Source organism: Mytilus trossulus, chromosome 3 (genome assembly GCF_036588685.1).
Source record: "Mytilus trossulus isolate FHL-02 chromosome 3, PNRI_Mtr1.1.1.hap1, whole genome shotgun sequence".
Taxonomy (NCBI): domain Eukaryota; kingdom Metazoa; phylum Mollusca; class Bivalvia; order Mytilida; family Mytilidae; genus Mytilus; species Mytilus trossulus.
In genome coordinates, this window is record NC_086375.1 from 71,332,289 (window position 1) to 71,343,422 (window position 11,134).

General features: G+C 30.7%; 1 protein-coding gene across 4 annotated transcripts; it reads left to right on the forward strand.

The window, feature by feature from the left end:
• The first annotated feature begins 2,910 nt into the window (after positions 1 to 2,910).
• Positions 2,911 to 11,134, forward strand: LOC134712293 (activating signal cointegrator 1 complex subunit 1-like). 4 transcript variants are annotated; one of them, XM_063573697.1, is made up of 8 exons: positions 2,911 to 3,019; positions 4,458 to 4,601; positions 5,110 to 5,322; positions 5,718 to 5,896; positions 6,369 to 6,505; positions 8,492 to 8,611; positions 9,822 to 10,014; positions 10,976 to 11,134. In XM_063573697.1, the coding sequence occupies exons 2-8, from the start codon at positions 4,496 to 4,498 to the stop codon at positions 11,090 to 11,092; spliced, it is 1,065 nt and encodes a 354-aa protein (XP_063429767.1). In that variant the 5' UTR covers positions 2,911 to 3,019; positions 4,458 to 4,495; the 3' UTR covers positions 11,093 to 11,134. The 4 variants fall into 4 exon arrangements, with proteins under 4 accessions (XP_063429767.1, XP_063429766.1, XP_063429768.1 ...); XM_063573696.1 differs by having other exon boundaries at positions 3,012 to 3,101; XM_063573698.1 differs by having other exon boundaries at positions 3,019 to 3,047.

Below are 11,134 nucleotides of genomic sequence, written 5' to 3' on the forward strand. Positions count from 1 at the left end.
AAATTGTTGTTTTGCGATTCCTGTCCCGTTGTTAATCCCGCAATACGGAAAAATGTTAATACTTTAATTATTTATAAATTTGGTGCGATCGAAGCGCTTTTCTAGATTTATTTCAACATACTAATATATAAATACCTTAGGATTATTATAACTAAAAGGGACCTTACGAACAGTTTAGCCTAATATATCCAAGGTCAACTATGCCTGATGGATTTTAGTATCGTTATAGTTTCCAAATTCATCAACGGAGAAATTCAGAAGGATATGGTATTTATATCGTATATCCCGTAAGTACTAACTAATGAGCTTAATAATACCCTTGGGAATGGGAGTTCATCGTTAGCAGTAAAAACCCAGTGCTAGAAAAACAAATATCACTTGACGAAATTGGTGCGTTCGATGCGTTTTTCTCGATTAACTTGCATTGGGAACGTCCAAACCGGAAAAAAAGTCAATGCTCGGGTGCTTGAGTAGCTATATGTCTAGAATAAGGACTTAAAATGCATCTATGGTCAACAAAATAATACTAAACGCACGCGATTAGAAAGGGTAATTGACAAATTCATGTTCAACATATGGCATCCGTTCTTATAATCGTTGCAAGAAACAACTCGTATTCTGTTATTTCAGAATCGATGAAAGGATTTTTCGGCTATAGTTGGAGCATATCTATGGTCATCTGTAAGTCATATAATCCAGATGGCTAACCAAATAATGATCTCGTCCTGATATATATTTTTTAAGAGATGACTTCTTCTTTATTTTAAAAGCCTTTGGTCAAATATCTTTTTTGTAAGCAGCAATCCTCTGCCAGAAGAACATAGAAGTAGTTGTCGTTTGTTGATGTGTTACATATTTGTTTTTTTTTCCTTTTGTATATATGAATTAGGCCGTTGGTTTTCTCGTTTGAATAGTGTTACATTTGTCATTTTGTGGCTTTTTATGTCTGACCATGCTGTATGTGTTTTGCTCATTGTTGAAAGGCGTTTGATGAGCTATAGTTGTCAATTGGTGTCTCATTTGGTCTCTTGTGGATTAGCTATCATACCACATCTTTTTTTATATAAGACATAATAAGTTCTCCATATGCAGCATATTATTGGAACGCTGTTACAATAAAACGAAAAGTTCGACGAACATAATCTATTGACATATATTTGTTTTGTCATAGAGAATAGAGATAAATATATTGTTCCTCTAACATTCACGTTGGCGTACACGATTTTACATACAACTGATGAAACATATTTTATTGAAAATCTATCAAACTGATTTCACTCAAACGGTATTGTTGTATTGTTTTTTTTAAACACTATTGTACTTCTGACACTCACGTGGGTGTACATGATTTTAAATCCAACCAGGAAAATACATATTGTTTTATATACTGTTCCTAGATATAATTGAAATTGTATTATTCATTGTAATTCTATCAAACTAAGTTCACACGAAATGTATGTTTGTATATGGTGTGCAAAACACAATTGTACTTCGGTCATGTGTCTATTATGTGTTAATGGTTTTACGTATAAATATCACAGACATATTGCTGGGTTTGTGTTGTATAGTATGGATTCCAGGAAATCTAAATGACAGTTCTACACGTGTTTGTCCCTGTTAAAAGTAACATATCAGCACAATGGTCCATTTAATTTTGCAAATTATTCGTGATTTTTAATCAATAAAAAGGTAATAAAAATACACCAAATTTGCAATAAGAAAAAATCACAAACCAATATAATAAAAATACACCAATAACATAAAACAAACTGATTTTAACAAATGAATATAATAAAAAAATAAATACACCGATAAGAATAAAAACAAAAATGACAAATGAAAGCAAAGATGTTAATAGTAATTTTTAATTGAATACACAAAGTATACTATTTCGACGACTATTAGTATCAATATGATTTTGTCATGCATGTTTTAATGTTTTTATACTATTCAAAGATCCACCAGGCACCAAATATGCACAATGAAGGTGTAAAATTCATGTCTAACTCCGACAAAAAAAAACATATTTCAGATCCAAAAGATAATCAAAATGTCATACAACTAACACATTGATATGAAATAACAGTATCAAAACCTTTTCTTCTAATGTCAAAAGAACTTCCAATAAAATCACCATTTTTTTTTTTACAACAGTAAAGTTTCCTTGTGTTAAAATACATGTATACAGAATCATCTAAATAGTTGAAGTTCTGACAACTCTGATGTGCTTTGTCTGTATGCATTTATTGTATGCATTTATTGTAAATTTGATACATATAGCGCGGTTCCGTGCTTGTGCATCCCGTTATTGTGCTATTGTATCACTTGTTTGTTGCATGTCGTTCATTTTAGATGAGTGCTTTGTTTATATACCTTTTTATGTATTTGTGTGACATATATATGACGTGGCTCTGTACTTATACATCCCATCATTGTGTTATTGTACTATAGTAAATTGTGTATTCTTGTCTTTAATTTTGCTAAGTCTATATGCCATGCCGTGCTTCTGTACTGAGACTACTATAACACATTATAGTAGTCTCAGTTCTGTCAGTAACATATTTTTTAAGTGATTTAGATTATAACATAATGTTGACATTTTTTACCTATTATATCTGTTTGTTTTGTTCGCGCATCGTTATCAATATAATGGAATTTGATGCAGCTGTCATACAAGTGAGATGTTCAGCTAGCTATAAAACCAGGTTCAAACCATCATGCATTTCAAGTTCTACATAAGAAAATTACTGTACCGAAGAAGGAATCGATATGATGTGTTTGACCTTTTTATATTCTATTTGATTAGGGACTTCTTCTAACTTGAATAAAAATAGCAAAAGGAAAGTGATATGAATTACTCATTGTAATCCGTATTAGTAATGGGTAAATTTATGCACTAGGCCTAGTGTGATTTCATACATGCAATGACTAAAATATTTTGCTCTTTAATGCGGAGACGTAAAAAATATTAACTTCCGGGGAAAAGTTTGCGAAGTTTTCTGTTGACAAAAAAAAATAAGTAAGAGATTGTATACGCTCATTTACGGGTCGTATAATGCCGTCATGATGGAAATTATTTAAAAAATGCTTTGTTTACGCATGTTTGTAATTTGCCATTGTCATTGACTTGAGCTCCCTTTCCAGCTTTCATATCATGTACATTAGATTTTACAATGAGGCCAGAAATCTTTATTGCATAATTTAAGTTAGTCCAAATAATTATGACGTCTTGAAAGGCTATTTTCTTTTTTTTCTTTGACACCTTACATAATTATTATTTGGACTAAATTTAAGTAGAAAAATAGGATTAAACATTGAACCTTCTTCTTGTTTCAGTTTCCGCACTCCATCATAATATTGATGACTATGTGCTGTGCATGTGTGGGTAAAATTTACAATTTTATATTTACATCAAAAATTTAATAAAGAAATAATAACTTGTTTTTTATTTTCATTGTACATATAACTGTATAAGATAAAACTAATATGAGGTAGGAATTACCTGTGAATGGGGACAAAGTCTATGATTTTTTTTTTTAATCAACAATGTTAAAAAGAGAAACGGAAATAATGAACGTTTCCGATTTTGGTTCTGTTGTTAGGGAATTTTAGTTATGACATTTATATATTTAAGTTATGACGTCATATTCAATGTAAACAAAGAAACGCTGTTATCAGGTAACATTTTTTAATAACAAACATTTTTTTTTTAAATGAATTAGTATTGGTTCCTTTCCTAGACTGATAAATATACATTTTATTCAAAGTCTCATGTAAACAAGACTGGAAACAGAAGTAGATTTCTGCGCCGATCTGGAATTTCAAAAACTCTGCAACAAAATTTGAACGATTTTGAGTTCATTAGTACAATGAAAAATTCGGGAAATTTTGCCGATTTTTTATAAATTTTTTTATGGAATTTTCTACTGTAATAGGGGACTTCGTCTCCATATTACCAAGACTTTGTCCCTGTGCATGTTATATATTGTTAGGCAAACTCTCTGTCCCTATCCAAATTATACCCTCATTTTCCAGTTGCATTCCAAATTTCCTCTGACCGTTATCCCTGATGGCCTCTATTTTAAGACCAACATACTGTATTTATTGTGAACTTGTTTTCGTCCTGAACATGCATAAAATATTTGCCACTGATTGTTCAGGTTCATCATAAAAAAAGGACAAATATGGCCGTATTTTCACCTCAAAAACTAATCTGTGTATAGACTTACCTGTGCTGTTTGGAAACTTTTAATGCCTGGCATCCGCTAGATACATGTATATAAGAGTTAAATGCATTTTGTGTCTCAGAAAGATAAAAAAGCAAAAATAATTAAATAATTGATCATAATAACAAATCTTTAAAATCCAGCAGTACAATCAATGACAATAATTCCTTTAGAAAAATTGATAAATAAAACATGTATAAGAAAGTTGAATAGTGCAACAGTTTTTTTCAGGAATGTTACAAATCTCACTTGACCACTAATTGTTTGAAATGGATGTCCTAAGACCACAGATAATAAGAATTGGAGACAGATGTTATAGGAAGAATCCTACCCTTGAGAGAGATATCACAGCTGATGAAGAAGATGAATATGATGGTTAGAAATATACTGATTTTAAATAGTGTAACTTTGATCATTCTTACTTAATATAGGAATTAATTAATATCTACACAATATGACAATGTACATATATGAAAATATGTTATTTTAAAACTTATTCTTTTTACAGTCTAACCTAGATTGTATGGTTGTGACCTGCACATTGAAACAAAACAAACATTGAGTACAGAAGGAAAATGTTTATTTTGGGATAAACCGTGTTGACTCGAAAAATTGCTTTAAAATTTGGAGTAAGGGAACTACAACTTAAAAAATAAACTTTGATGAATACATGTATGGTCATTCATTCGAGATGAGATGAATTAAAAAATTTCAACTTGAAGGTATTGAAAAATATTGGAAAGACTTGGCGATATTTTTCATGTCCTTTATTTATTTTATAAGTCCCTTCTATGTATATTCTAGTGTTTGGAATCAGTTGGAAAATTTCAATCTCAAGCATTTTGCCTGTTTAAAACTCTAATTTAATGTTCTTATTTTCTAGATGGGAATGGTGAAGATTTTGGATATTGTGATGAGCCTTGTGATATTGAAATTTCTGTTGAAGAAACAGATGGTGGATTTCAATTAAAACTAGATGTCCCTAGTGCATTCTTTAAACATATCATTGGTAGGAAAGCTGAGACAAAGAGAAGACTAGAAACAGAGACTAGAACTCAGATCACAATACCAAAGAATGGACAAGATGGACCTATAGGTACAGTAAAGACACTACTTTATAAGTGAGATAAAAACAGTTTTGGAAAAGATTGGAACTATTATTCTAAGGCAATGACCTCCCAAAGAAGAAGTAGCACTTCAAACTAGAGGGTTTGTGTTGAGAAGGAGGATGATTTGAAACGTTCTAGAAATTTATACATACATTGTATATTAATTTTGAATTTTCTAATGATTTTCTTGAAACAACTATCTGCCAGAAACCAAATTATACATGGATGTGAATAGCATAATGCATAATGTTAAAATATTTTTCTTGTGTAAAGTGTTCTCAAGTTAATATGGACTAATAAGGAACTAAATCATAATCAAAAAGCAATTGTTTTTTTTCATAATTTTATAACATAAAAGTTTTAATATAAGTTCTTTTTTCAGTAATCCAGGGTCATGACAGAAAAGGTGTTATTTCTGCTAAAACAAGAATTGATTTGATAGTAGATGGAGCCAGACAGAGAGAACCATTTACTCACTTTATTTCTATTCCAATTAACAGTGCTAAAATGCAAGAGAGCTTTGCTGAATTCAGAACTGATGTATTGAGAGAATGTGACGGGGTAAATATTTTCAGAATTTCTTTTTGAGGAACAAGGTGCTCAAAGATTCAGTTTTCCAATGTGTAATAGTAAAATTTGAATGACTGTTATTGATACCATAATTACATACATGTAGATTCTTTTCAACTAAGAAATTGCATTTCTGGGTCGCCAGCAGATTAAATACATGTACTGTGGATTCCTTTATTTTCGTGGGTACCAATTTTCATGGATTAAGGAACACTTTCATGTTCATGGATATTTGATTTCGTGGTTTTGCTGAAAACACCATTAAAGCTTATAGAAAATTTGTCTTTTTGGTTAATCTTTACTCATGTTATCCTTGAAAAATGGTATCCAAGGAGTATTAAATAATTCACAGTATTTCATATAAAAATAAAATCTACTTTTTTTACTGTTTTGATGTTGAAACTCATGCACATTAGAAAAAAAATTATTACAAACTTTATTTTCTTCAATTTTATGTTTTTAGGATAGAGGTATTGACAGTTCTATCTTCCAGAAATTACAGAAGTTGCATTTAACGATAGGAATCTTGGCCTTAATGGATGAGAAAGAGATACACAATGCTGAGGAGTTGTTAAATGAATGTAAAGAAAGTCTTATAGAGTAAGTTATACATGTAGTAAGTGGTTAAATGAATGTCAAGATAGTCTCATAGAGTAAGTTATACATGTAGTAAGTGTTATATTTACTTTAAAACATTTGTTACAAAAAATTTAACAAATAGTAAGCCAAAGTATAAACAATTAATGTAGATATTGTTTAATTGCTGTCTCTTTGATAAATACACTTCAATATTACCCATGATGACCAATTCACATGCTGTGGATTCATTTATTGTGGAAAACTAATTTGCGTAGATAGTAGATAATAGATAAAATGTGTTTTTTTTATGCTTGATTTCATAGTTTGCAAAAATTTGCATGTTTAGAGACTCCTGAGAAATTTTATACTTCATTGAACTTGATCTTCATGGTTCTTTTATTCCCCAAAATTGTAGACATTTGGTACACTAAGTAATAATAAATCTATAGTTTATAAACCCCATAATACAAGCAATGCATGTGATGTGAGCAATACAATATAAAAAGTGGTTTGATTGCCAAGGTCACATGACAACTCTTCACAAGAGACCAAATGACACAAAAATTAACAACAAATAGGTCTCATACCACATAGTCAGCTGTAAAAGGCCCAGAAATGACATATGTGAAACAATTAAAAAGAGAAAATTAATGGTGTAATTAATGTACAAAAAAATGAACAAAAAAACAAATATGTAAAACAGCAGCAGAAGACAATAACTGAATTATAGGCTCCTTACTTAGGACAGGCAAAATGTGGTAGGGTTAAACATGATAGAGGAGTCTGTCCCTCCCCTAACCTGGATTGGGGCTGGAACAGCGGTGTAACAGTACAACATAAGAATAAACTATAAAAATCAGTTGAAAAAGACTTAACTCATCAGATGGATACAAAAGAGAACATCTAACAAAAACACAGAGTGGATGGTCCCGGTACTTGTACGTCCCAACAACTAAATAGACACTTAGTACAGATCTGAGAGTACTTGCAGTTACTGACAACTAGTTCAAAGTCACTAATAACTAATAAAAAAATGCATCTATAAAGACTGAGCTCATTACAGCCTCTAGTGTAGTATAGATGTTCCAGACCATATGAGTATTTGGTCTGGACCATATACGTATACTCGTACGGTCCGACCATACACGTATGGTCCAGCTGATGTTTTGGGATCATATGGGTTAAATTTAAACAAATATTTATCAAAATCATTATGTTTAGTTACACAAATTGTTTTATTACATGTATGAGGATAAAATGATTAAGCAAACAATTGAAATTAAATATGTGTTTATTTGTATATACGTGAATCCTATTTTGGTACTCAAGGTGACACTGACTTCCTCAAAGAACGTCATATTGTTTTACAGTAACATAATCTGTTCATGCACGTTGCTTTGCATTTTTTTTTTGTAAAGTTCCTTAATATTTTAAAACGATTGTCCTCCCAGTCTAAGTTTACTTCAAATAAATTCAATTTCAATTAGCATACTTGGCTTCAATTTATGAATTACTGAAATGCTAAATACAGGAAATTAACAGATTAAATCAACGTGATTTTTTTTAATAGTTTTAACATTATTTTGTTTTATTTCAATTACTATTGAACTTATTACATTAATTTGAGATATAAGTTATGTTGATCAGTTATATACATTTGTATCTGATAAACGTGACCAACTTCTTAATATTAGTCAGACCGTATGTGTATTTTGAAAATATATGCATACGGTCCAGACTGTACGCATACCGTCCAAATACTCATACGGTCTGGAACAGTGTTAAGTCTTAAATGTGAAACTTTCAGTAGATAGTATACATGTACCTCTATAACCAGAACAGATTTGTATTTACCCTTGAATTGAAGTTCTGCAGTAGACAGTAGCTGATTATTTATAAGAATGGAATACCTATTTTTGTATTTTGATATTTTGGTATAAACACTTATAAAACTTTAATAGGCTGTATTAAATATTAAATATAGCAGTAATCTGATTTTGTATTTAGACCAATTCTGAAATCTGAACCACTGTTAATACATTTAAGAGGATTGGAATATATGAATGATGATCCACGTGCAGTGGATGTGATGTATGCTAAAATTGACCCAGGAGATAACCTTGATAAGTATGTACATATGGTAGAGTATAAATAGATTGTATCACTTGCACATTCATTCTAGTCATTTACTGATTTAAAACTCATTTTAGAAATAAAAAATAATTATGAGATGAAAAAAACAATTTCAAAATTTCTTCTGTGTTTATTCAGAAGTGATAATTGTTGACCGTATTTGATAAGCTTTACATTATGTGGGTGGTTCATTCTGAACGTAATGTTTTACTTGTTTGAAGTATGCCAGAAGATTGTTTCTCTAATTTTTGTGCTATTTTCACATTTCCTGACTGGTGTGAGAAAAATAGTTCTCCTCACTAGTGAAAAATCTGTTCTCGGCAAATGATTAGTCGAAATTTGATTATGACGTCAAAATGTTTTGTTTTCTTCTCAATTTTCCGATTATGACGTCATGAAAAAAGGCGACCTTGCCTGATGACGTCGCATATAAAGAGCACAATTTTCTAAAAATCTTTGAAAAAGACCGATAAAAAGCATTAGAGAAACAGATTCCGACACTATAACTCGTGTATTACGATATTTCTCCACTCTCGGCAGTTAAATTTTATTATTTAAAGGGCTCGGCAAGCCTCGCGCTTTAAATAATAAAATTTAACTGTCTCGAGTGGAGAAATATCGTAATACACTTGTTGCAGTGTAAGAATCTATACTTACAGTGTTGTAAAATGGAAGAAGTAGGAGATAACTGTATTGTAATTTATCTATTGATTTGCAGAAATTGCACCATATAGGTTTTACTGCCACAAATGCTACTTTACATACCTTAATAAATTGGATGTGTGAGGCAAAAAAAACAAGTTTTATGACTGCAATACAGTTATCTCCCTTACAATGCAAATTTAATAAATCAATGCATTCCTATCATTCTTTTGTTGTTAAAATCACATTAATTATAACTTCTGGATAATTTCACTTAAATTTGTCTTTGGGGCATTTAAATGGTCTGCTGTCACCTGTATGTTTCTGGGTTCAGAAATAAAAGCAGAGAGGTTTTGGATTTGTGTCATTAAAGAATTGAATGAAATTTTACAAAAAAGATATTTTCAGATGAGAAATTTTACTAATTCCTTTTGTTACAGATTAGAATATTAAGAAATAAATGCTATCCTCAATTAATCAAATCCATTGATGCAAAAAAAAAGCATTAGGATAAGGTGATTTTGAATGTTATGTAAAAAAGTATCTAAACTTATAATTTCAGATTGCAAATGATAGTCGACAGAATAGTGGATAAGTTTACATCAGCTGGAATTATGACACAGGAATATGACAGGGTTAAGTTACATGTTACAATAATGAACACTTTATTTAGAAGAGACCCAACAGGTGCTCCAGTGCAAAGACAAAAAGGAAAAGTGGAAAGGGAATCATTTGATGCTTATAATCTTATAAAGGTGTGTTTCTATTTATTACTGGTTTTGATGTATTATAAAAAGCATGTTGATATGATTGCAAGCAATCAGATAAGAAGAAGCTATATTCGATAGAACTAAATGTAACATAATACATGGTAATATGTTAAGGATTATTTAACATATGTCATTGACAAATTCACCTTAACAGTTGCAAAAAAAAATGCACATGTTTTTCCTTATACATTGGCAGTTATAGACTTTTTTTTAAGAACGAAATGAACACTTGAACACTATATAGCATACAAGAATTAATAAGTCAAAAATGTGTAAGCTGTGCACAAAGTTTGGGCACTTTTTTCTCTTCTTTTGGTTATGAAGTTGACCTCACACTTGACTATTGTATCAACTTCCTTCAAGTGCTAAACACAAGAGGCTAGACAAAAAATCAAATAATTAAAACCTTTACACTACATTTCAATTGGCTGGAGTCTAGAGTAGCTGCATGATGGTTCAGGCACACTGACGTATCTTGTCCTGAACTCCTCCAGTGATAGTGCAAATCAGAAGGGTTTAGTGTCTTACACAAGATGGATTTTGATTGTGTAGCTATAAACAAGTCACTGGGTCGTCAGTCTTTACTGTAAGTTGTCTCACTGAGGATTGTTCAATAATGTTGTGATGCATACTTTTGGAGTATAAACATGTTACTTACTGGTTGTAAACAAAATCAGTGGCTCTGCATTGAAACTGTTCAATTTGATTTACCACAAAGAGAATGTCTTTGCATAGATGTATTTGGGCCTCTAAAAAAAAGTACAAGCCATTTTGCATTGTTTTTAAATTACAGTAATTGTTATATTGCAATAAGACATTGTGATATATTTGATGGTTTTAAAAGCATATAACAAGTACTCCAATGTTTTCTTTCTTCTTCCATCATGTCAAGTAATTGGTAATGATATTTCTATCATCATTGACATTGTTTTTTACTTTTTTGCAGAGATTTGGTAATTATGATTTTGGAGAGTACTGTATAGACAAGATACATTTATCACAGAAACATGGATCAGCATGTGATGGATACTATTATTGTACTTCTTCTATAAATATACCATAATAAATTATTATAAATGTCATATGCTTTTTGACATCTTGTTAA

What these genes read in the sequence shown, in the direction of transcription:
- LOC134712293 (XM_063573697.1), top strand. Translation starts at nt 4,496, where the DNA reads ATGGATGTCCTAAGACCACAGATAATAAGAATTGGAGACAGATGTTAT. An exon ending in CCAGGAGATAACCTTGATAA is followed by an intron (nt 8,612 to 9,821) that starts GTATGTACATAT and finishes TTATAATTTCAG; the next exon opens with ATTGCAAATGATAGTCGACA. An exon ending in ATGCTTATAATCTTATAAAG is followed by an intron (nt 10,015 to 10,975) that starts GTGTGTTTCTAT and finishes ACTTTTTTGCAG; the next exon opens with AGATTTGGTAATTATGATTT.